The sequence below is a fragment of the Xiphophorus couchianus genome, chromosome 22 (genome assembly GCF_001444195.1).
Source record: "Xiphophorus couchianus chromosome 22, X_couchianus-1.0, whole genome shotgun sequence".
Taxonomy (NCBI): domain Eukaryota; kingdom Metazoa; phylum Chordata; class Actinopteri; order Cyprinodontiformes; family Poeciliidae; genus Xiphophorus; species Xiphophorus couchianus.
In genome coordinates, this window is record NC_040249.1 from 26,886,349 (window position 1) to 26,913,644 (window position 27,296).

General features: G+C 37.8%; 1 protein-coding gene and 1 long non-coding RNA gene across 4 annotated transcripts in view; both read right to left on the reverse strand.

Annotated features, from left to right (window-relative positions):
* Positions 1 to 326: 326 nt before the first annotated feature.
* On the reverse strand, positions 327 to 2,330 carry sox1b (SRY-box transcription factor 1b). The gene has a single exon (XM_028005991.1). The coding sequence runs from the start codon at positions 2,039 to 2,041 to the stop codon at positions 971 to 973; it is 1,071 nt and encodes a 356-aa protein (XP_027861792.1). The 5' UTR covers positions 2,042 to 2,330; the 3' UTR covers positions 327 to 970.
* Positions 2,331 to 3,716: 1,386 nt separating this feature from the next.
* LOC114137408 (uncharacterized) overlaps positions 3,717 to 27,296 on the reverse strand; it is a 73,128-nt gene continuing 49,548 nt past the window's right edge. Inside the window, exons 2-7 of one of the 3 annotated variants that reach the window (XR_003593981.1) lie at positions 26,134 to 26,172; positions 25,288 to 25,352; positions 11,919 to 12,013; positions 11,787 to 11,835; positions 5,357 to 6,759; positions 3,717 to 5,192 (exon numbers count right to left, since the gene is read on the reverse strand). This is a non-coding gene — a long non-coding RNA (uncharacterized LOC114137408). Of the gene's footprint in view, positions 5,193 to 5,356; positions 6,760 to 11,786; positions 11,836 to 11,918; positions 12,014 to 15,614; positions 17,575 to 25,287; positions 25,353 to 26,133; positions 26,173 to 27,296 lie in introns of those variants that run through there. The other 2 variants (XR_003593980.1, XR_003593982.1) reach the window with 2 other exon arrangements.

Here is a 27,296-nt window from a genome sequence, read left to right on the forward strand (position 1 = left end):
AGGCAGACCCACCTAAACATAAAATAAATTATTTTTATCAAAATGTTCAACTGAATAATAAAATACATAGGCGTTTCTTCAACAATAACAAAAAACATTAAACCAGTTGTTTATCATTTTTAAGTAAGACGATTTTACAGCATATTATTTTAGGCCTGCTGTGCAAAAAATATTTATCTTAATAATTTTATGTAACAACTCCTGATTTATTCCCGATTCTGGTGAATGGACTCATGGTTTACAAAATAAAAATAAATTGGTGCTTCAGGTTATAAATGCGGTTTCTTTTAAAATGAAAGTGATTAAAAAATTAAAACACAAAATGGAACGTTTCTCCAAGAGACAAAGAAATCTTGGAAAATTTATTAAAGTCAGCGCTGCTCCAGCTTCAGCTGCAAAGATTTAGATTTGCCTTTTTGTAAATTATGTATACAGTTGCATAAAAGCGTTTTCAGTAGGCCTATTTATTCACAATTTACAAGATTTTACAACAACAGGAACAAATTCAAATTACACCGACTCACATGTTTACAAGCATCAAAACTGGAAATCAATTTAAACGGCAGCCTGAAACTTTTTTCTTTCTTTCTCCACACCGCTCTGCATTTATTATACGCTTCCCTCTTTAAAACATCCTCCAAACACTCGGCTGGTGTCTGTAATTCCGCCGAAATGTCGGAGAATAAAATAAGCTTCAAATTGCACCAGCCTGTACGGATTATAATTTAAACGGTGTCACAAGTTGGCAAGCGACAGCAAATCTGAGGCGCTTTCGGACAAAAAGATCCATCTTTTTTTTTTTTTTAAATAACAATTATTATTTAAAAAATAATAATAATAAAAAGTTCAAAGTGATTGCATTATTATGACTGCAGCCGCCTATAATTTACAGTCCACCAGCAGCTGGAGCCCGCATGTGGAGTGGAAATATTTGGTTGTGTTCGCAGTGCTTACAGTTCATACGGACGTTTCAAATGTGCGTGAGTGGAACCGTCCCGTTCACCGCAGCGGAGCCCCCGCTCTGGTAGTGCTGCGGGTGCAGCACATGCAGTCTGCTTTGAACGGAGTCGCCGCCCGCCGCCTCGCCAGTGGGCAGATACATGCTGATCATGTCCCGCAGGTCTCCAGTGGGGCACGGCGGCGGTGCGCGCGCCGTGGAAACGGGCGGGCTGACGCTCGGCTCCGATTTCACGAGCGAACCCAGAGTCCCTCCGATGGCCCCGGACACGGGGGAGACCCCGGAGCTCTGGTGCTGGTGGGTGTAGCCGGTGATGCCGCCGTAGCCCGGCGGAGAGGCGCTCATGTAGCTCTGAGAGTTCGAGATCGGGCTGTAAGACAAAGCGCTCATGTCATACCTGTGCACCGGCTGCGGGTTGTGCGGGTGGTGATGCGGGTGGTGGTGGTGGTGGTGCGGGTGATGGTGCGGGTGAGCCCCGCTGCCCGGGTGTTGGGTGTACGCCAGCTGCGCCTCCTGCATCATGGCGTGAGCCGCCGCCGCTGCGGCCGCCACCTGACCCGAGTACGTCCCGTTCGCCCAGCCGTTCACATGCGAGGCGTAGCCCGCACTGGCCCCCACATGTCCCGCACCGGGGCTCTCCAGTCGCTGCCCACCGCCCATCCCCACACCCGGCGATGAACCGAGGAGTCCGCCGGCAAGTGAGTACTTGTCCTTCTTGAGTAGAGTCTTGGTCTTCCTCCGCGGGCGGTACTTGTAGTCCGGGTGTTCCTTCATGTGCATGGCCCGGAGCCGCTTGGCCTCGTCGATGAAGGGTCTCTTCTCCGCCTCGGTCATCACCTTCCACTCCGCGCCCAGCCGCTTGCTGATCTCCGAGTTGTGCATCTTGGGGTTCTCCTGTGCCATTTTCCTCCGCTGGCCCCGGGACCACACCATGAAGGCGTTCATGGGTCTCTTGATCCTCTCCTGGGGGACCTTCCCTGCGGGGCCCCCGCCTCCTCCTCCCGCATGTCCCCCCGGGTTGGATGGGTTGGTCCGGGGCACCACGGGGGAATGCAAGTCCGTCTCCATCATGATGCTGTACATTCACCTCGTCTTTGTGGGACAGAGTCAGACAGACAGAAACATTCAGCCTCCAAAACACGGAGGGAAGAAGTGACTGAAATCCACTCAGAGCTGAAACTGCAGCGTCTTCCTCCTCCGTGTCATCCGTGGAATGGGAAGGACTTGTTGGAGCGGACTTTGGTTGAAGCTGAGCCTTACTGGGAAAAGTTACCGGTGCGTGCCCGGGCCGCGCGCTCTGACAGCAGCTAAATGAGCGCAAGGCGGCCAATGGAGAGGCGCGAGCGCAGACGTGATTTGCATGCAAGGGGCTCGAGGTTCTGGTGACGTCGGAGCGCGAGACCTAAAAATTACTCCCTCTGTCATCGCTTTTGCGCGTGTAGCTAGAAAAAAACACGGAACGAGCGCGAGTTACGCAGGGTACAAAAATGAGTCAGGAGGACTGAGCGATTTAATGGATAATTTTTATTATTTCAACTCACAAATCAGAAGAAAAATGACAATACAGCAAAATTAAACTATGTAAATAAATAAAATTCAGGTAGAACAAAATCAACTGAAAGCTAAATTATTAATACAGTTTCAGTCAAAACAATTTATTGTCGAAACGGCTATATTTTTTTAGCTTTACGCATACAGATATGAGTGGGCGCTTATCCCTTCTTGATAGTAAATATATAGTGAAAATGGGGATTAATATATTCATTTGAAAAACTACTATATACTGTATATTCTGCTTGTATCCTGGAAGACCCTGTAGCTGACCCTGCCTATGAGTTTCTTTTTCATTTTTTTTATATTACTATTTGTTTATTATTTATTAATACTACATTTATCTATTTATTAAAACCACATTTAAAGCTTATTAGAAAACACACTAAACAGGCTTTATCACGTGTTTTGATATGCAATTTATTATAATAAATTTTACTTAATTTAAGTAGCTCACCAAACCCTTCTTTGTCTAAATTAGGGTTACAGAGCCGTCTATTCAGAGCCACAGGTGCTTTTTTTGTTGTTCTCGTTGCTAGGAAACAGGTGAGTGACGCTTGGAGCACGTGCCATTCAAAGCACATCTTTTGTTTGTTTCAGGACTGCTGGAAAAAAAAAAAAGGAGGGGGGTAGAAAAAAAGCCTACAGTAATCCTATAATAAATGTTCGACATGTTGCAGTCTTTTAATGGTTTTAATCAATTAATGAGGCAGAATGCTGCTTGAGGAGCCGAACCAGGCAGGCCTGCAGCAGGCCCAGGATTACCTTCCATGCTTGGGTTTCATCACAAAGATAAATGCTGAAAGAGATCATTTAGTCTGTCATGACCCGCAAAACACCACTTTAAGACTGTCAGATTATTTTATTGTCTTTTATTTAATATAGTTCTCATCTCCCACAATAGTTAAAATTCAATTTCACCAAAATGTTGTACTCTTCTTGTAAATATATAACTTCAAATTTATAGTAAAAATAAAAACCTCAATTAAATAAAATTGAAAGAAAGGCCATTGAAAATATCTGTAACTCAATGTTTTTAAAATGTGTCTTAATGTAAGCTACAGGAACAGAGAAGATGAATGTTTGAAATTATCAACCTTGAAAAGTTTTCCTTTTGTTTTATTTTACATATAAGCATCTATTAAACATGCAAAACATTATGAGTAATATATAAAATACTTTTTTTAAAAGTATACAATCCCTTATAGATTTCTTTGATTTGTGTTTTTTTGACACACTTAAACATTTTAGATGAAAAATGTTCTTACCAGACAAAGATAACCTGGTTAAATATAAAAAGCAAATTTCAAATGATGATTTTCTCTTTGATGAAAAGTGACTGCACTCTAAACCTTGGAGGTAAAAACTGCAAATGAGTTTTTAACGTCCTTGTATAAATATTTTGATCTGTTTTTCTTGCAGAATTATTTTAATTCAACCACATTGTTATTTTGAGCATCAATAGCTAATTAAAGGTCAGATTTAAGTTCCAGCCTTTGACTAGGCCTCTCCAAAACATTTTTTTCATCCAGTGAGAGGTGGACTTAGCACCGTGTTTTAGATCATTGTACTGTTGCACAACATTTGAGATTACGGTCACAAACTGAATGCCAGACATTCTGCGTCTTGGGTTTCTTGTAGAGAGCAGAATAAATGATTCCATCGTTTATAATGAGCTTCCCAGGTCTTGAAGCCACAAATCAGCTCTGGATTGTCATTGTTTTATATTTTCTCCATTTTTGGATGAGCCTTTAAAATGGATTTATAACCCATAATCAGTTTCTTATCTGTACTTGAATTTGATGAAGATAACAGCAGAATAACATGCAATCTTTTGGTCAACTTCATGTTGCTTGACAAGTGATATTTAAGTGATTTCTTAATTATATAAGCTTAAAACTGCAGGGTGTGACCTTTATAAAACAATATTTTTTTACATATTTGTTGAAACTGTCACTATGGCATGAGACTGATAATCTGTAAAACAAATTGAGCTGCTCTGCCTTCTCCCAGTTACAACTAGAAATGACCAATCGGAGCCAGGGAGAGTGTCTTAGCGCTGTTAGTCACTCTCCATGTAGCGCCGCTCTCTTGCTCTATGCTATGCTACAGTGTCTTCTTGATAGCAGATCCTATTGTGAATGCTCAGGCTAGTTAGCATAACCTCTGATGATGATGGGAAAACTTTTCCTTTAATGGTAAATTGTTTCTCTGCCATTAGCACATTTAGCAGCAAGTACACAAGACTGATTGACAGCACTAAGACCTTCATTCTGGCTCTGATTGGGTGTTTTTGGTCAGGAGTGGTGCATTTCTTGAGACAGCAATAATTGCTCTGGAAGCAAAGTTGATCTTAACAACAAATGTGTAAAAAAACATTTGCTTTACTACTGCAGCTTTAAGTGTGGATAGTTAAATGAATTTCAGCAATCATATTAATACATATGACTGTAACGTGTTTTGGTATTCCAGTCTCCTGCTGCCTTGGCTTCAGTCCTGTACCGGCTCTTTGGAGCCCTCTGGGATTTTGCCCCCAAAGTGGCATCTGTCAGGTGCTGCTCGGCTCTCAGCAGGCCGGTGAGCCATGTTGGCATGGCGAGGACTTTCCTCCTTAGCTGCTGCGTTGCTCGTTAAGAGGACTCCATTGTGTGATTGCTCTGAAAGAGTCGGATACCACACGTGTCTGGGAGGCAGAAATCAGATCAGGAAATGGACAGAAATATTTTACATTGACCAAATAATTATATCTTGTCAGTAACAATCCATTGCTCTATTTACTAATGTAGTATTTATTTTTGTATTGATCCAGGAAGGAGAGGCAGTTTGTCAAAAGCTTTATTAAATTACCTCTGGTGTTCAGTGTTGAGGTATTTAGTAGGAGAATCAATTGACAGCTGATGAAGAGAATCAACTTCATCTGGGATTCCAGGGCCACTTTGGTTGCTTCATTTACAGTGCGGTCTAGAGCAGGTTGACCTTTCAGAGCTGACGGCTTTGTGCAACTCCTGAACAGAAAAAGGGACACCACTGTGACAGGCTCTAGCTCTGTTATATTCCTGTTTTAGCTCCTGTCTATCACTTTCTGTCATCATTTCTGGCTGCTGGCGGATTATGACTGAAAGTGATTATGAAAGCCAGCAGCAGCACTTTTAGAGGACTGTGTTAATAAAAGCTTATTTAGTTGAAAGTTAAACATATAAATGGAGATAAACAACAGTTATTTGCCAAACACACACAGAGGAATTAGTCCAAGTGAATAGTTTGAAGTGAGTTTATCTCAGTAAGTATCCTGCTCATGAACACTTTTCTATCTTTGATCTAGAAAATGAATCTGGTTTGGTGACAATGATTTCAAATTAACTAGTTCTCAGCATCAAGATTTGAAAAGATTTTGAGTTTAAGCCCTCTAAAATATTTTCCCAAGTCACTTTTAAATGCCAGAGGCACGAAGCAGATTGATTCAGTTAACTAGCAGAAAATTCAAATACACTTTCAACTCAATTTAAAAACAGAGTAATTTGACTCTTTTGTGATGTTTCTGATCACAATATTTCGAAACCAGAGTTACCAAACTCCCAGCATCAGAACTGGGAAGTAGCAGACTGCAAGCTAGTAACCAGAACAAATATCCAGACAATTTAACCATCTAATATCACCTTGTTAAACTTCTGTTAGTCTATGAAATGGTTCTCTACTTATTGTATTGAATATAAACTAATAATTTATCAGCTCTCTTCTCTCTATGTTTGTCGAATTCCATTAAAGTGAAAACAGCAAACACATATAATAGTTTAGATGGCTGTATGGTAAATATAAGTGGCAGCAGAAATAAAGCTTTTCTGATGTAGGAATCACAGACCTAGTTTTAACAAAAATAAATAAGATATTAAATTAATATTTGAACATATTTTGGAGTCTGTTGGGTAAAAAGGAGCATTGATGGTAATGTATTAACTTACCTGTCCTGATAATAATAAGCAGGTTAAACAATGTCTTTTTAATTCTTTCAACAAATGTACATTTAAGCTTACTAAATTTTAAGTTATTAAAAGACAGAAGGTTCTTAGTCCATTATTGAAGAACATGCTTTCTTTTTTTTGGTTGGTAAAAGTTCGAAGATCAGTCCATGTTAATCTTGAGTTGATCCATTCTGTGTGTTCCTGTTTTCTCCTGGGATCTCGACTATGGAGGATCACATTAGTTTTCTCTTGAAGAATCCATATCCTCCTTCAGTCAGCAAGAGTTAAAATCTGCAACAGACAAAACATACAAATCAAGACTATTGTTACATTATTTTTATCTGTAAGTTGCACACTTTAAACTGTTAATGGAGGATATGAGAACATTTTTAGCATAAACGGAAAGAAATGGGAGCAAAAAGAAATAACTGAGGCGGCAAATGATTGAAAACATTTTCCAACCTCAGAGTTGGTAAATGTCTAAAGGAGTAAATGATGGAGTTGATTGCAACAGTAAACATCCTCTGTTAAGAGATCTATAGCAGCTCACCATTGCACAGCGCTCTGTGTTAAAGATGTGCAGAGTTGGAGATTACTGCTGTGATGTTTTCTAAGTTCAAATTATGCATTTCAGTGTTTTAAAGTGTTTTAAACATCTGTGCTAATCCTCATACTGGATCCATTAAGCTACTGAAGCCCATCAAAAATATTTTAGTAAATAATTCTACAAAATGCAACATGAACAGATCATGACTATGGTGATATCTGATTCCCTTAATGTATTTGTGATTTTCCATGGATGTTATCAGACTTGTGTATTGTGTTGCTGGGTCACTGTGTGGCGTGGCTATTTATTAGTTTGCTTGTACTGCAGGTATCTGATATCTCATTGGTCAGGTTTATAACTAGGTGTACAATACTGGGAAAAAGTATTTGCTCCCTTATATGTGTCTTTTGTTGCCCTGCGACAGACTAATGACCTGTCCAGGGTGTACCGGTTGCCAGAAACGTTCCCTGGAGATTAGCACCAGCAACCCTCCCGACCCATTAGGGACAAGAGTGTACAGAAAATGGATGGATGGATGGATGGATATTTTTCTTTTGTTTCAACTTAAGAAAAAACTATCCAAATCAATTTGAAAGCTGAGTTTAATTTCCAATGCCTCCACTTGAGCACTGAATGTATTCTGTGACCAATCAGTAGCACCTTGTCCATCCGTCCGTCCATCTGCCTATTGATCTGACATTATGCAGTCATATGAATAGTTCAGAGCTCCTCTAAAAGCACTTATAACTATTTTAACAGTTCCAAAAACAAAGTAGACCTTAATATTCATCAATATGCACAGTTGAAACTCTCTTACCACTACTACATAAGTTAACATCCATGGTGTTCCTTATCTTGTGGGTTCAGCCAATCAGCTCCAAAGAAAACAAGAAGCGCTCCTGGATTGTTTGCTTTCCAAACATCAGCCAATTGTGTGTCAAGTAGCATTGCACTGAGGTGTTTCAGTTGAAACATCAGTCTGCATTTAATTAATTTGTATAATGCATTTCACTTATTGAAATGAGCTACTGAAATAGATTGACTTTTTAATGATATTCCAATTTAGTGAATATGACTGCATAATGTCATACCAACTCTCTTTTGGAAGTTGCAGGAATATTTTTGATGAGTCCACAGCAAAACGTTACCTATGTGGAAAGTTTTGCATTTTATTTTTTTGGTAGCAAATAGTTTTAATATGTATTAATTGTAAAGATGAAAGGTTTTTGTTTTCAGCGCCTTTCAGAAAGTTCCCTTGTTTCTGTGTCTAATTTCTAATTAAAAATAGATCTGTGTTGGACGGTCTCTGGAACTCGCTCCATTAGGCCTGAGAACACACAGGGGCCTAATCCAATCAACGGCATTTCTCCTGTGCAGCAGCTGACACTTTGTTGGTTTTAGGCTCTCTGTCACAGCAAGCTGTCAGCTCCACTGCAGCTCCACAGCACTGACAGAGCAGATATAGGCAAACAGGAAAGCACACAGTATGAATATGCAACCGTGAGCTCTGACATGTTAAAAGGTTTAGAAAAACAGTTAAATTGATTCAACACTGGGTTCCTGGGTTACTGAGGGTTTCTTGGCATAAGAGCTAACAAGACAGAGACAGCATAGCTGAATCAAACATCTGCTAAGACCTTTTTTATTTGACAGCCACACAATGAGGACAATGTTTTTCTTTTTCTTTTTTTTGTACCGTAGGGTGTAGCATACAGTATGGGCAGTGGTTCAAATGTTGTACGCAGTTATTATTAAAGCCACGTGAACATACGTTTCAATTTCCTGAGAAGCTCCATGTGAAATTGATCTGCATGAGGTTTACCCTTTAAAACTGAAACAGAAATCAGTTGACTAATTAGTCTAAGTCTAATTAATTGAGATGCAACTTTGAAAATTGTAAGTTGACTTCTTTGATGTTTTTATTAATAAATTAGCCAGTTAGCACCGACCTGCTCCAGCCATCAACACAGAGACTGACATCCTCCTTCTATCTATTTTACGCTATTTCAGGTGTCAGACCAAAATTGCCTGGAGTACAACTGCTACAAAGCATTAGCACTCCTCATTTAATCATCACACATCCTCCTTTGATTGATGCCTAATGAATGGCTCGGATTGTGGTAAGAAGACTTGTTAATGGGTTTTGCATGTCTGTCAGACATTTGAGGCTGCACTCAGAAATCTTTGCTTACACCGAAGCTCCAAAACTGTGTTTCTTATGGAGAAAATACATTATAGTTTTCTTGCTGGACAAAACACCATCATTACAACCTGTGGGGTGTTTAGATGGGTTTTTTCTACCCAGATGCTGGGAGGTAATTTTTGTTTCTTTTTTTTTTGTTTTAGATAATGTGCTTCCTAAAGGGATTGTTTAAATCATTTTCAAGTAAGGTTTTATCAAAGGGTTACAACTTGCAGCAGATAACTCTCTTGTTGTTTTCATTTAGTATAAATCCAGATTAGTTTGCTGCAGAAGAGGAAGGTAACAGCTAATCAGGGAGTAGCCAATACCAAAATGAACTTGTATGTTTCTTAACATTACCCCAATCTCAAAACTGGCACAGCAGTTTATGCAAGAATTATTTTTGAAACAAGAATTATAGATCTTTATCATTAAATATGTATATATTTTCTTTTTACCAAATTCTACCAGGCCACAGATATTTAGCCCTCAGATACTGAAACTAAACAATAACTAAACACTAATTTTCCCTAAGTTGTTATGAATAGCACTTCCATTTTTTATTTTCTTTTATTTATTGTGATCTATTTTGGGGGTCATGCCACCCAACCCCATAATCAGTCTGTTGCCAGACAATAAATCTTTTGGTAGAGACTAAAACTACTTTTAGTTTAAGAAAGTGACTAAAACTCAGGATCCTTACAGTGGAGTTTTTTCTGACTACCACAGATTCTAAGGAAATAAACCACACTGTCACATAAAAATATCTATTTTTATCTCGCTCTACTTCAAATGAGCTAAAACAAATAGCAAAAGCATTTCTTTATAAACTTATAAATACTTGAACATTTGGCTATCTCGTGAATCGCTGGTCTTATATTTAAGTACATAACCACTGGTTGCTCTGGCAACTAGACTACATAAAACCACTGGTTTAGCCTCAAAGATCTTTGAGTTCAACTTCTGTGAGGTTTTCCATTGGATTCAGGTCCTGGGATCAGGATCATGTTTTGCACTGGAATCAAGATGCTGCTTACTTAGTGGTCATAGTCTCAGTGATATTTCTTCCTCAAACAGAAGGTTTTTATGCATGATACCTCAGTCTCCATGCTTGAATTCTGTTCTGGTTTTGTTGTGGTTTCCTTATCTAGACCCAAAAATGAGGTGTTGAGTGGATTGGTGCACTATTTCTCTTTAGGCCAGGTAATATGATCTTAACTAAACTATAACTTCTTCTGAACATGTAGAATTTTTCAAAGCCTGGGACTAATAACCATCTTCTAATTTTTACAGTATTGACAGGTTTTTTAGAGCCTGTCAAACGTTTTTCATGATGATACTTTTTTTCATCACCATGAAGCTGATTGGCTAAGTCTTTCCATTTAAGCTGTTCTTTAATAATCTGATACGGTACTTTTATGATTTCTTTTAAACATAAAGAAAAGCCAAACATTTCTCTGGTTTTGGCTTCCATTTTTACAACATTTAAGACGATTTCAGTAAATATAAATTTGTGTTTGTAATGATACTTGAGACCATATTTTAGCCAAACATTGCACGGTAGAGAACCTTTCTATAATTTCATATACAGCATGAAATTCTTGAATTTCATGCTGTATATGATAATTTCTATAATTTTATATACAGCATGAAATTATAGAAAGGTTGCAGATTTAATAAACAAAAACCCATCTGATTTGGTATTTGTGCAAGAGCTAAACTTGTTTTCCTTTCTAAGAATGTGACACTTAAAAGATATCATTCTTAACAAAGCAGTTTTGACCTTTAGCACTCAAATCTTTATTTCTAATCGCTGCTCCATCTGTTACACGCAGGTCAAACACTGATGATGCTACAGCTACATTTAATCTGTGCTCCTCCCTGCTACCACTGCTGCACACACACATTTAATTTAATTAGAGCTTGTGTGTCCTCTCTGCCAGTTTTGCTGCGGCGCTCGGGAGCAGCCAACATTATCACTGATTGCTTCTAGATAGGAAGGAATATGATTAGACCACGTGTTCGGGTGTTTGTGTGTGTATAGGAACTGGGCAGAAATCTGATGCTGTTTGTTAGTGGTGAGAAACGAAGCTTGCTGAAGGATGAGGAGAGGGATGGATGAAACGAAAAAGAAGAATCTTTCCATCGTAAATGTTGCTACTTTGTCCAGATTGCAGAAACTCTTCAGAACGACTTGCAGTTGCTGAACTGAGCTACTTTAAAGTTTGAGAAGAAAGCTTCTCAAACTTTCTTCTTTCTTTTTTGGAAAATTTAAAAATAATAAAAATAATAAATATGCTGGATGACAACTATTGCTAGTGGAGATTCGTTATGCATAGCACTGCAAACCTGCTCCATGCACATAGATGCAGTATTGAAATTCAGAATATACCTGAGGATGATAACAGGTTTACATCAGAGCATTGATAGAGCAGCTGAACAGGAAAAAGAACCTTAAGCTGTTGTTATGAGTTTGATTTCCAAATGGGCAGAAGATAAACCTGAAAGCTTTGATTCTTTGTGTAATACGATTAGTGTTATTAAAGAGAGGAGGGAGGTAGAGGAAAGGGAGAAGAATAAAGATGTGACCTTTAAAGAGCAAGGTGAGCAGAGAGGGAGGAACCCTGCTGAGGAGTGGCTAGAAGAAGAAAAAGAGAGAAAGAGAACTGGGTGGGGAGCAACCCTGGTGAAAACAGATTAGTGGACCATGAAGTGGATTACCAGCAATGATAGTCCCTCAGAGAGCGGTCGGTCCAGGCCAACGCAAACACACCATGAACACATCAAAGCGATCTGTATCAGTCCAACCTGTCGGTCTAATGCAAACACACACATAGCTGATTGATAGCAGTGGGCTCAGTTTTCAAAACGTTAAAACGCAATCAGTTGTTTAGGTCAAGTTTAAACCGCAAGTAGTTTAAATGATCTCCAAACTACAGAGATATTGCTTGAAAAAAGAACATGTGAAAAACCTTTTTTGTTCAATAACCTTTATATTTTCACAGCTCACAGTATATACCATATTAAATATAAAAGCAAAATTATGTTTTCTTGTCTTTTTCTTTTTTTGGAAGAACCTATTGAAATTAATTTGTCAAATAACCATTTTAGTAATTAGATTTTTTTTCAAAATTGATAAAGATTTTATAAAGATAATGTAATGTTGATTCCATGAAAGTTCAATCTATTGACTACTATCCCACTATCCACATTTTCTTCCATTTTCATAAATTCAGTCTCCATCTTTAGCCACTTTAAGGAAAAGGAAAGTGGAAATCACATTGCTAAATCAACATATGTGGGAAGGTGCAACATTATTTGTATTAAATAAACAATAAAAATGTATATTTTTCTTGTTTCTCTTTTCTCAGATTATCTGCCGACAACCGTCAAACGATGCTTGAAGCAAAGAGAAGGAAACTGACTTCTTCGACAGGTGAATACAGGTTAGGAAATATTAGACATGACACCCAGACAACAGTATGACAAGGGGTTATGAATCATTGAAACTAAAGAGTAGTCCTGACTGATTCTTCTCAACTATGACAAATTAAATTAGGCTAATTGGAAATGGTAAGGTCCTCTGTGACTGGCAGTACAGAAACTCCACCAGGGACAGTTTCCTGTGGTGCTAAAACTGACTACAAACAGTTTTATGGACAATTGAATCCAATTTTAGTGCAAAAGTAAAACTTTTAAAACAATTTCTCAAACTACAGGTACAAACTATGATGTATTTCATTGGGATTTAATGTGATAAACCAACACATGATGCATAATTGTGAAGTGGAAGGGAAATTGAAGCAGAGAACCAAGAGACTGGTTTCAGGTTATTTCTCAGATAAACAAATTATTATATAGCTAAAAAGTGCAACTGATGAGGGATCAGCGACCTGATTGCAAAACTGAACTGAGCACATCACATTTCAAAAGGTAAAGGTAACTGACATACATGCAAGAATGTTTTGTTTTTTTAGACTTTGACATAGATTCACACAGAATTATATTTCTGAGAAAAAGGTCAAAATTTTGAGATTAGAGTCCTAACTTTTTTCAAGTAACCCTAATCCTCTTCTGTAGATTTTCGTTTGTGTTTTAATAAAACAATGTACAGATGGTTCTAGTGACACAATAACCTTACTTTTATGCTTGTTTTTCATAGTTTTAGGCTTGCTAAGCAGACACCTCTGTGTGTGTAGCTGGTGCCGCTGGCCAAGAACAGCTAATCCCATTTAACACAAACATTACAACGGCTAACTTTTACTGACGCGTCTGAAAATTGTTCTGTGGACCAAAATGTTCAGTCAGCTGAAGCAAAGAAACACAAGCTGGAGTCTTTCTGGTCTTTCCTAAATTTTCACTCTACTTATTTACAGCTAAAATGCCTTGACGTTTTGTTCAGTTGGTATTATAGAGGATTTTCCTCCAAAGAATAAATCGAAGAATTTTTGTTTCAAGCTGGAAATTCCTGTAAAGGTCAAATTGGTCTCTAACAAGCACACACACAAATCAATAAGCAAATGAAATGATAAAAGACTCTAAAGCCTTCCTTCTTGCTGACATTTCTGTCTTGCCTGCTGAGGGGAAGTTTTGATACGAGGGCCCCCCTAGGTGGAGGATGGGGGTCCACTCTTTCTCTGTCTTCCCCTTCCACTCAGCCTAAATGAGGGCTTTTTCGCAGCTGTTGGTGGGGGGTGTCTGCTCCAGGAAGAATGAGGACTTCCTGTGGAGGGCCTTTAAGAGCGGGGCTGAAGGGTCTGTCGCACGCTCACTCTCTCTCCCACAGTTTGTCTCGATGTCTCTCGCCCGTCCTAAATGGGGTCAAGCTTCAAACCAGGACCAGCTGCTTTCAAAGACCCTAAAGAGCAGTTTTCCACCTGCCCTTTTCTCCCCTCTCTCCATAACCTTTTCATCACATTTTCTTGTTCGCTTTTCATTCCTCTCTCCACTTCCTTTCTGTCCCATCGACAGCGATGCATCCATGCGCTCGTTTATGAAAGGGACAATATTTCTGAGATGATTAAGGAAACAAAGAGACAACGTAGAGTGCTGTGAAAAACTTGAGATTTATTCTGTTTTTGCTATTTTGTCACACTTAGATGTTTCAGATCTGAAAAGCAGAGTGTTTTGAAAAAATGAAGGCATAAAAAAACGCTATCAACACTTCCAGATGGCTAGCAATGAAACATAAACAGCGTGTTTACTGTATGGTTTATTTGAATTGGATTTTAGTTCAGACTTTGGCTAAAACTTCATTTTTATTTTTGTATTATTCAGAGGCAGCCTTGCCTTGATGCTTTGGATCATCATCCTGCTGTTGAACCACAACCTGACTGGGGTTAAGGTCCAGTACTGCAAGCAAAGCAGGCCCAAACCATCATACTGCCACTGCCATGTTTTAGGTGAAATGCAACATGACTAACATTTTTATAACAGGCCCATTTTTCTCTTGTCATTTCACAGAATATTTTCTGGGAATTTCCATCTATGTTTTTTGGCAAAGGTGAGTTTGAAGGTTATGGTCTTTCAGCATTTAGAGAAATTTTACTGAAATAGATTATGAGTTTGGTTTGTGAAACTGAGCTCTGCTTCCTAAAGCTTTCAGTTTATTCAGTCGGCTTGTTTTGTATTAAAATAAGTTGCATAATCTGAAATATTTGTGACTAGAAGGAAAAAACAGAAGACAAGGACCAAATACATACATTAGCTGCATTTCCATTAAATATAAAATTGTTCTAATTAATGGAAACATGCCAATTTATGTAGTCGCTCCAACTCCTGAATAAGACACTGATGACTGATAAGTATATTTCATGTAGCTGTTTGCATCTGTTCCTGTCATGTTTAAGGACTTATTGTTTGAACAAGCATGATTTTAATGTCATTTCTTATTTAACGGAATCAGCACAATTGTTAAATTGTGTTTTCTACATCAGCAGAATATCAACAAAAATTTGCACAAATTTCTAATGAAAATGCAGCTACTGTATTTAATTGGGATTTTACATGAGAAGCCAACAACGTATTGCATAATCAGGAAGAGAAAAGAAAACATGCTTTTCCAAATCATTTGTACTTAGCCTACTGTATTTAAATGCCCCTCAATGTTTTCTGACGTTATCCGGATGTAATTCCATGTCAATATCAATGCAGCTATTGAGTTTTTTAAGACACAGGTAGGTTATAAAACACAGAAAAGAAAAGCATTTCTTAGGGCATTATGTTATTTGTTTTACCAGTGACCTGAAGGACGTTTCTCGTCTTTTAATTCATTCCAAATGTCTGATGTCATTGAGAGAGGGCATTACAATCATTTTGAGCTGAAGCAGATTTGATGTTTAAATAGAAAAAAACTGAGAATTAGATGAGGAAAAACATGCGAGAGGGAACCTCCCTCTATTAGCTGGAGCTACATACCTGTCTCATTTTTACAAGGTGTCCATGTCTTCTTGATGTGTTTGAATATTGATCAATAAGTCCATTAGAGATGTAGAAAGCTCTGTACATCCATCCTCAGTGTGTTCCTCTCAACCCAGGCTGATTCTAAGCTTCCCTTCCATCCTGGGTTTTATTTAATTTGTTCATATAATGGACATGAATGAACATGAATGAGCCCTGGGGTTTAGGGTGACCAATGAGGTCGGGCCAGCTCAGCAACGTGTGTCAAAAGAGACACAATAACTGGCTTTATTTTTGATTGGCTTCTCCTTTTTGAGAATGACTTCCAAAGTGCGATGTCCCATTGTAGGACCAGAATGAAGCTTAACAATGCAGCATGGGTTCCATGAGGAGGGGGTGGTTAGACTTCTAGATCCAGGCTTTAGGCCTGTACTGGACAACAGAGTAGTGTAGTAACTCTGCCTGGGGTTAGATTGACAATGGGAGGGCTTTAGTTCCCATTGTGGAAGCTATGTCAACAGAGAGGCTGCTGGGAGCATAGCTGGCTGGCATGAAAAAAATCTCTTTTTACACGCAACTTTATGTGTAGGAACAAGGTTCTTAGGAGTTTTAGGTGGACTGAAGTAGAGACAGACAGATCTAAACTGGTCCAATTTGTTACAAATCATTGTGAAGTTTTTTCTTTTTTTCTTCAGTTTTCTGACAGTCTTAAGAGACAAACAGGCATTTGTTGAGCAGATTGGTTGGCATAGTCAGTAAAGTGCTGTGATTGTGGGTTCAAACCCTGGTTGTGGCAACCTCCAAATGCAATGTTTCAGTCAGTGTAAAAATGTACTACAGCAAGATGGAGACCGAACACCAGGAGAGTGGGGATGGATCCCCAAAGACCTGGATCTTCTTGTTGTGGATGATGTTGGAAGATCGACAGATGTACCAAGACTAAAATAGGAAGGCATCCTGGCTCCATTTGGCACTGTTGGAAATGTCTATTGAAAAGAAAGTTTCTACTTCAAGATTAAGAAGCATCAGACATCAAGGACAAGGTTTCAAATCCTGGAAAGAATGTCTATTTTGTCAGCCTCTTTCAAAGTCACCATTGCTACAACAATATAAGAACTTTCCATTTGTAGATTCAATTGCTCTGTGTTTAAGTTTCTGGCTTTATGGTTCTTTTGAAGGTGGACATAAAAAAATTAAGTCATGGACGAGGAGTGAAACTACATAATACAACTTGTTTAGAAAGCACAAAGTTTAGAAAGAGTGGTGTGAAAAGCATCTGATCCAGCATTCAATTCCAAGTAGAGTTATCTATATTTTATCAATAATTGTATATAAAAACACAAACGCTATACGAGAAAACATCAAAATAAAAGAGAAGATTCTCATAGAGTAGCTGATATGTCATACAAACATAAAAAGTCCAAGTTCAATGTCTGGAAGAGCAAATAGTGAAGATTTAATAAGGATTGTAAATAGAGATAAATGCGCTACAAGTCAAAAGGGAGACGGTCCTTGTGGTGTGGAGGGATTGTCATCAGTGCTCAAACCGGAAGGTCATAAGTTCAAGTCCTGGCAGGTATTCTGAAAGGCTTTCTGGATTGTCTACTTGTTTTTACCTTTTGTCAACATTGACACCCCAAAAAATAAATGCGCCAGGAGAAACTTCTAGAGTTTAGATGGTCGTGTGGTCCACAGGTTATGCTCTCAGACATCAACTATGATGGACAAGGGTTCAAATCCTGGAAAGAATGTCTATTTTGTCAGCCTCTTTCAAAATCAGTATTGACAGCAGAAAAGATAAATGCGCTACGTGAAATTCTTCAGTGTAGTAGATCATGTGGTCTACAGGATATGGCATCAGACATCAAGTATGAAGGCCAAGGGTTCAAATCCTGGAGAGGATGTCTATTTTTTCAGTCTCTTTCAAAGTCACCATTGACAGCAGAAAAGATAAATGCGCCATGAGAAACTTGTAAAGTGTGGAAGTTCATGTGGTCCACTGGTTAAGGAATCAGGTACAAAAGAAGTGGGTCCAAATCCTGGTCTTGGACTGAAAAAAAAGTAGATATTCTTGATTAGTTTGGTATTAAATGGGATTTTTAGATTAAAACCCACAAACTTCATGATAATCAGTCAAAAGTAAGGCCGATTTCTGCTTAAATATCTTATTTTTACCATTCTATTTTGTCACTCCAGGAGTGCACCGATTTCAAAGTTTTTTGCTGATACTGCCGATATTCCTTTTTTGTGGTTTTTAAGCAAAAACAGCAAAAAAAGGAATATTGGCAGTATCAGCAAAAAACTCTGAAATCGGTGCATTCCTGGAGTAAAAATGCACCGATTTCAGAGTTTTTTTGCTGATACTGCCAATTTTCCTTTTTTGCTGCTTTTTAAGCAAAAACTCAAAAACAGGAATATCGGCAGTATCAGCAAAAAACTTTGAAATCGGTGCATTCCCGGAGTGACAAAATAGAATGGTAAAAAAAAGATATTTAAGCAGAAATTGGTCTTAATTTTGACTGATTATCATGAAGTTTGTGGGTTTTAATCTAAAAATCCCAAATTAATCATGAAGATCCACTTTATTAATAGACCAAGATTAGGATTTGAACTCACATCCTTTGTATCTGAGGTCTGATGCCTTAACCAGTGGACCACATGACCTTCTACACTTCAGAAGTTTCTCGTGGCGCATTCATCTTTTCAGGTATCAGTATTGACTGAAAGAGGCTGACAAAATGGACATTCTCTCCAGGATTTGAACCCTTGACCTTCATACTTGGTGTTGGATGCCATAACCTGTGGACCACTTGACCTTCTAGCCTTTAGAAATTTCTCGTAGCGCATTTATCTTTTCTGCTGTCAATGCTGATTTTGAAAGAGGCTAACAAAATAGACATTCTTTCCAGGATTTGAACCATAATACATAAAACATTGAGCAACTTATTTGATTCATCAAAATGTAATGTTGCTGGTTTTCTCCATTGTTTACTGGGTGGTGTTTTCAGGATTGTGTAGTTTTGTGTCTTTATGATGTAAAGCACTATGAACTGTCTTGTTGCTGAAATGTGATATACAAACAATCTTGAATGATAATTAAAACTCTGAAGAGCCTGTTTGTGTGCAGAGCATCTAATTAAATCAGTCAATCCAGGTGTGGTGGTGCAGGTAGTCACACCTTTAAACTGAGAGTCGTTAGTTAAACCTGTCACTCAATGAGCAGTGAAACTACCCTGAAAGTCATTCATCTGTCACTTGTTACACTAAATCTGTGAAAGATCATGTGGTCTACAGGTTAAAGCATCAGTCTCCAAGTATGAGGGTTAAGGGTTCAAATCCTGGAAAGAATATCCATTTTGTCAGCCTCTTTCAAAGGCACCATTAACAGCAGAAAAGATAAATGTGCCATGAGAAACCTCTAAAGCGTGGAAGGTCATGTGGTCCACAAGTTAAGCCCTCAGCCATCAGGTACAAAAGATCTGGGTTCGAATCTTGATCTCGGTTTGTAAATAAAGTGGGTTTAAATAAAGTTTAATGGGCTTTTTAGATTAAAACACACAAAGTTCATCATAACCAGTCAAAATTAAGGATTTATCTTAAGAAAAACCTGATTTCTACTTAAGTAGGTTGTTTTTTTATCAATCTTTTTTCTACTCCAGGAATGCACCGATTTCAGAGTTTTTTGCTGATACTGCCGATATTCCTTTTTTGTGGTTTTTAAGCAAAAACAGCAAAAAAAGGAATATTGGCAGTATCAGCAAAAAACTCTGAAATCGGTGCGTTCCTGGAGTAAAAATGCACCGATTTCAGAGTTTTTTGCTGATACTGCCAATTTTCCTTTTTTGCTGCTTTTTAAGCAAAAACTCAAAAACAGGAATATCGGCAGTATCAGCAAAAAACTTTGAAATCGGTGCATTCCCGGAGTGACAAAATAGAATGATAAAAAAAAGATATTTAAGCAGAAATTTGTCTTAATTTTGACTGATTATCATGAAGTTTGTGGGTTTTAATCTAAAAATCCCAAATTAATCATGAAGATCTATTAATTGATCTTTATTAATAGACCAAGATTAGGATTTGAACTCACATCCTTTGTATCTGAGGTCTGATGCCTTAACCAGTGTCCACATGACCTTCTACACTTCAGAAGTTTCTCGTGGCGCATTCATCTTTTCAGGTATCAGTATTGACTGAAAGAGGCTGACAAAATGGACATTCTCTCCAGGATTTGAACCCTTGACCTTCATACGTGGTGTTGGATGCCATAACCTGTGGACCACTTGACCTTCTAGCCTTTAGAAATTTCTCGTAGCGCATTTATCTTTTCTGCTGTCAATGCTGATTTTGAAAGAGGCTAACAAAATAGACATTCTTTCCAGGATTTGAACCATAATACATAAAACATTGAGCAACTCATTTGATTCATCAAAATGTAATGTTGCTGGTTTTCTCAATTGTTTACTGGTTGAAGTTTTCATTATTGTGTATTTTTGTGTCTTTATGATGTAAAGCACTATGAACTGTCTTGTTGCTGAAATGTGATATACAAACAATCTTGAATGATAATTAAAGCTCTGAAGAGCCTGTTTGCTTGCAGAGCATCTAATTAAATCAGTCAATCCAGGTGTGGTGGTGCAGGTAGTCACACCTTTAAACTGAGAGTCGTTAGTTAAACTCAATGAGCAGTGAAACTACCCTGAAACTTCATGATAATCAGTCAAAATTAAGACAAATTTCTGCTTAAATATCTTTTTTTTATCATTCTATTTTGTCACTCCGGGAATGCACCGATTTCAAAGTTTTTTGCTGATACTGCCGATATTCCTGTTTTTGAGTTTTTGCTTAAAAAGCAGCAAAAAAGGAAAATTGGCAGTATCAGCAAAAAACTCTGAAATCGGTGCATTTTTACTCCAGGAACGCACCGATTTCAGAGTTTTTTGCTGATACTGCCAATATTCCTTTTTTTGCCGTTTTTGCTTAAAAACCACAAAAAAGGAATATCGGCAGTATCAGCAAAAAACTCTGAAATCGGTGCATTCCTGGAGTAGAAAAAAGATTGATAAAAAAACAACCTACTTAAGTAGAAATCAGGTTTTTCTTAAGATAAATCCTTAATTTTGACTGGTTATGATGAACTTTGTGTGTTTTAATCTAAAAAGCCCATTAAACTTTATTTAAACCCACTTTATTTACAAACCGAGATCAAGATTCGAACCCAGATCTTTTGTACCTGATGGCTGAGGGCTTAACTTGTGGACCACATGACCTTCCACGCTTTAGAGGTTTCTCATGGCACATTTATCTTTTCTGCTGTTAATGGTGCCTTTGAAAGAGGCTGACAAAATGGATATTCTTTCCAGGATTTGAACCCTTAACCCTCATACTTGGAGACTGATGCTTTAACCTGTAGACCACATGATCTTTCACAGATTTAGTGTAACAAGTGACAGATGAATGACTTTCAGGGTAGTTTCACTGCTCATTGAGTGACAGGTTTAACTAACGACTCTCAGTTTAAAGGTGTGACTACCTGCACCACCACACCTGGATTGACTGATTTAATTAGATGCTCTGCACACAAACAGGCTCTTCAGAGTTTTAATTATCATTCAAGATTGTTTGTATATCACATTTCAGCAACAAGACAGTTCATAGTGCTTTACATCATAAAGACACAAAACTACACAATCCTGAAAACACCACCCAGTAAACAATGGAGAAAACCAGCAACATTACATTTTGATGAATCAAATAAGTTGCTCAATGTTTTATGTATTATGGTTCAAATCCTGGAAAGAATGTCTATTTTGTTAGCCTCTTTCAAAATCAGCATTGACAGCAGAAAAGATAAATGCGCTACGAGAAATTTCTAAAGGCTAGAAGGTCAAGTGGTCCACAGGTTATGGCATCCAACACCAAGTATGAAGGTCAAGGGTTCAAATCCTGGAGAGAATGTCCATTTTGTCAGCCTCTTTCAGTCAATACTGATACCTGAAAAGATGAATGCGCCACGAGAAACTTCTGAAGTGTAGAAGGTCATGTGGTCCACTGGTTAAGGCATCAGACCTCAGATACAAAGGATGTGAGTTCAAATCCTAATCTTAGTCTATTAATAAAGATCAATTAATAGATCTTCATGATTAATTTGGGATTTTTAGATTAAAACCCACAAACTTCATGATAATCAGTCAAAATTAAGACCAATTTCTGCTTAAATATCTTTTTTTTACCATTCTATTTTGTCACTCCGGGAATGCACCGATTTCAAAGTTTTTTGCTGATACTGCCGATATTCCTGTTTTTGAGTTTTTGCTTAAAAAGCAGCAAAAAAGGAAAATTGGCAGTATCAGCAAAAAACTCTGAAATCGGTGCATTTTTACTCCAGGAATGCACCGATTTCAGAGTTTTTTGCTGATACTGCCAATATTCCTTTTTTTGCTGTTTTTGCTTAAAAACCACAAAAAAGGAATATCGGCAGTATCAGCAAAAAACTTTGAAATCGGTGCATTCCTGGAGTGACAAAATAGAATGGTAAAAATAAGATATTTAAGCAGAAATCGGCCTTACTTTTGACTGATTATCATGAAGTTTGTGGGTTTTAATCTAAAAATCCCATTTAATACCAAACTAATCAAGAATATCTACTTTTTTTTCAGTCCAAGACCAGGATTTGGACCCACTTCTTTTGTACCTGATTCCTTAACCAGTGGACCACATGAACTTCCACACTTTACAAGTTTCTCATGGCGCATTTATCTTTTCTGCTGTCAATGGTGACTTTGAAAGAGACTGAAAAAATAGACATCCTCTCCAGGATTTGAACCCTTGGCCTTCATACTTGATGTCTGATGCCATATCCTGTAGACCACATGATCTACTACACTGAAGAATTTCACGTAGCGCATTTATCTTTTCTGCTGTCAATACTGATTTTGAAAGAGGCTGACAAAATAGACATTCTTTCCAGGATTTGAACCCTTGTCCATCATAGTTGATGTCTGAGAGCATAACCTGTGGACCACACGACCATCTAAACTCTAGAAGTTTCTCCTGGCGCATTTATTTTTTGGGGTGTCAATGTTGACAAAAGGTAAAAACAAGTAGACAATCCAGAAAGCCTTTCAGAATACCTGCCAGGACTTGAACTTATGACCTTCCGGTTTGAGCACTGATGACAATCCCTCCACACCACAAGGACCGTCTCCCTTTTGACTTGTAGCGCATTTATCTCTATTTACAATCCTTATTAAATCTTCACTATTTGCTCTTCCAGACATTGAACTTGGACTTTTTATGTTTGTATGACATATCAGCTACTCTATGAGAATCTTCTCTTTTATTTTGATGTTTTCTCGTATAGCGTTTGTGTTTTTATATACAATTATTGATAAAATATAGATAACTCTACTTGGAATTGAATGCTGGATCAGATGCTTTTCACACCACTCTTTCTAAACTTTGTGCTTTCTAAACAAGTTGTATTATGTAGTTTCACTCCTCGTCCATGACTTAATTTTTTTATGTCCACCTTCAAAAGAACCATAAAGTCAGAAACTTAAACACGGAGCAAATGAATCTACAAATGGAAAGTTCCTATATTGTTGTAGCAATGGTGACTTTGAAAGAGGCTGACAAAATAGACATTCCTTCCAGGATTTCAAGCCTTGTTCTTCATACTTGATGTCTGATGCCGTAACCTGTTGGAGTAGAAGTAGAAACTTTCTTTTCAATAATAAAAGAGTGCCAAATGGAGCCAGGATGCATTCCTATTTTAGTCTTGGTACATCAGTCGATCTTCACACATCATGGAAATCTTGAGATCCAGGTCTTTCTCTCTCTAAAAACTGGGGATGGATGAATCCCCACTCTCCTGATGTTCGGTCTCCACAGCACATTTTTACACTGACTCAGACATTGCATTTGGAGGTTGCCAGAACCAGGGTTTGAACCAACAATCACCAGATTCAAAGCACAGCACTTTACTGACTATGCCAACCAACCTGCTCAATAGATGCCTGTTTGTCTCAATACTGTCAGAAAGCTGAAGAAAAAAAAACATGAAAAAAGTCATTAATGTGTAACTTCTTAAATGAGCACAACATGTTTAATTCAACCAACTCTAGCTGTTTAAATTAGATCCTTCCCCCCCAGACAAAAATACACACGAAAACTACTCTACTCGTCTCCTGGGTGCAAAGAGGCAACCTCAAAGCTGAACAAACAGTAGTGACCAAACACAAATGAACACATGTACAGAAAGACAAAGCAGCAGCATACTTTGCAGCTCTCATTACTAACAAACACAAAAGGAGCCACTGAGTCAACCCACAGAGGTTCAACATGCAGAAAAAAACAGAACTCTCCACAATCTGCTTCTGCACTAAAACCTCCTCAATGCAACCATTTCCTATAATCTGTTTAGTTCATTTTTCTACACATGCAGTGGAACACAGTAGAGTAGATATAGAGGCTGGTGGAGATCTCTGGATTCAGCATCAGCAGTCTGACATTAGCTGCTATTGTTTCTCTGGGAGATGAAGAGAAAGAGAACAGCTGTTCAGCACAGAAGCATCAGAAAGGCAAAGCCTGACGTCATGAGGCAGAGAAAATGTCATTAGTAAAGAACAGTAGCAGCACAGAAATGCATATTGAGTTGGAATAATTATGTCTAAATGAGGTGTTTTCATTAAACCTGGACAAAAATACTTAATAAAATTATTCAAATCAATTTGTTTTTTTGTGAATTTTAATTTATTTTAAACAGTTTCCTATTTTATTACTCTATTTTATGATGTTGCTCTGTCTAAGACTGTACTGCTCTCCTCACACTGACCACTAAAGACTCCTATTATCTTGTCTACACCTGTGATCAGAACAAATGCACAGTCCCAGCTAATGACAAGCCCCCCGGCTGACCTGCTGACCCACATCACAATGAAGAAAGAAGCAGATCGCAACAGCTGGACAATAAGATGAAGGGCTTGCTTTGGGTGATGAGATAAAACGAGTGACAAGATGGTAATGGAGAGTTCAAGAGCAAGACAGGAGGACGACAAGAGGAGATAAGAGGTTAAAGGAAGTGAAAGGACTGCAGAGTTTGTATTGGGCATAAAGGGAAGTAGTAAAAAGGAAACTGGGTTGGGAATAAAGATTTAACATTTCTATCCATATGACTATTAACGTTATAGTTGAGTATAAAATAAAGCTGCCAGGTATGTGAAAATATCTTGGTGCACTTGAAATGACAAGACTTAACTTGCAAGAAGCTTTTCAGCAAAATATAGGAGCTGGTTTTAAGTAAATAATTCCTCAATATTGATCAAAGTACTTGTTCCATTGGCAGATTATTTCACTCATAAAACATGTCTCCCATGTTATAAGTGAAATAATCTGCCAAAGGAACTAGTACTTTAGTATATAGAACCTGCCTGACAACACAAAGCAGGCTAACACTTGTCCAATAGCAACTCATTATGCCACAATAAATAAATTCCAACAACAAATGAGAAACAAATCCACTGGTTCAACAATAAGACGGAGAGACTGGGAAAAAAATCACTAACAAGAACAAAAAACTGATTTTCTAAATCAGATTTATCTCCAAGACTTCTGGGAAAATATTTGGAAAGTTAACATCTTGTTGCGTCTGGTGTAAAACAAGTATAAAATTTCAGAAAAACAATATACTGACCGTCAAACATGGTGGTAGTGATCAGCTTCAGGATGCCTTGGTGTAATTAGAGCAAAAGCACAAATCTGTAAGAAGACAAAGACTTTTTCAGAACAAAATAATGTCTTTTTCCATATAATCCTAAAACAAATTTTGTTCTTCTTATGTGTGACAGAGGAATGTAGGTTGACTGGGAAGATACAGGGTGAAAACTGCAGAGCAACTCTATCAGTCAACATGGACAGATGATCAGGATAAGAGAAGAAGATTTGTTCATCAGTCTGTGTCTCTCCAACATGAAGACCAACCATCATCATCATCCCATCACTCCTGAACTAAACATACCCCCCCCCCCCCCCCCCCCCCCACACACACACACACGTCATTCCATATGGTAGAACATGCTGTCAAATTGCGCTGATGAGATGTCTATTACATTCTTTCACTTTGACAGTGAATCTAAGTATATTTTTGGGAAAATAAAATCCCCGAAAAACAGTTCTGGCACTGTTCTATATGTCTTACCATTTCACTTCTTAATAGTTTTTAGATATTTGTTTAGAAAAACCCATCTATGCTACAGATTAGCATGCGCTAACAGCACCATGATACAAGCATGGGACTGCTGCTTTATTCAGTTTGTCTATGTTAATGTGTTAATGAGTGCCTGTGCCCATCAAATTAACCTAATAAATAAATAAACACAACTTTGACTTAAGCAACCACATTTCTTGCAGTTATTTGAGTATATTAATGTAATTCCACAACCTGGACTATTGATGTGATATATACAAGTCCAACTTTCTAATATTTTCTATATCTCTACCTAAATCTTTCACTCTGTCAAATAAAAACAATATTTTTTACCTTTTTGGAAAATTCATTTGACATCATCTGATATTTTCTCTGAAAAACAAAAATTACAGACATTATTCGATCTGACAGGTGAAATGTATCAAGGTGCAAAGCAGATCACAAGCAGCCTAAAGATGAATGTCTGAAGAAACCAGCCTGGATATTTCTTCCTGCATCATGAACTTAGAAATAAAAATCATTTTGGGCGTTTAAGAAATGTTGTATGTTGTTCTTCTTTGCTTCTAATTCACTACATTTTCAAGGCATCAGTAAGCATCCAATCAATTCTAATTCAGTCCAACTTTGTAAGAGCAGTTAAACCTCAACAAAAGCTTCAGAGGGTTCAAAGGTGAAGCTCGATCCAAGGTGCATTTATTCAAGAGGTGCAGCTGTTAAATTATACTTTCCTTTCCGAACGTCTCAATTCAACTCAAACTCCTTTTACCTACTAACTACAGGAACAGAGAAACTCTGAGCCTGTTCTGCTTTTCTTCTGCTGTCTCTGCCTTCATCCTCAGGAATAATGAGATCAAAATTCACCTCCATACATTCAGAGTGAATCGGTTCACACACTTCATGCCTCAAGGCCACATATTTACACTGTGTGTGAAATGAGGCCATTAAAATTTATGTTAAATATGACACAAAACAAAGATGATTATATATATATATATACATATATAAAGTCAAACCCTACTTAGTAATAAAGATCTCTGTTTAGTTCAGATTTATATTTTCACTGATCAAAATCCTATCAAAGATCTGATTTAACAATGAAACTATAGAGACACTTTTATGTGGTTAAATACTGTAAGCTTATGTGAATATCTGTCATGGCGTAACCTGAGTCTGACCTTGTAAGGTATTGAATTGTGAAGTAATGTCTGTCTTCAATAATCAGATTGTACACCATTTACTAAACATATTAAGACGGTCGTATTTTTGTGGTTCAGTTCCCCAGTTTAGGCAATTTATCCTTACAAGATCTAACATTTTGACAAATGAAAAAAATGATTTATTTTTGCAAGAACTTAATTGCTGGAGTCAATAAGTCACATTTCCTTACTGCAGACTATGAGGAGATTTTAAATCTTTATTTGTCTAAGTGGGGATGTGTTACAAAAATGTATTATGAATCACCGTTTTCATTTTTGTTATTCCCTTCTATAAAACAT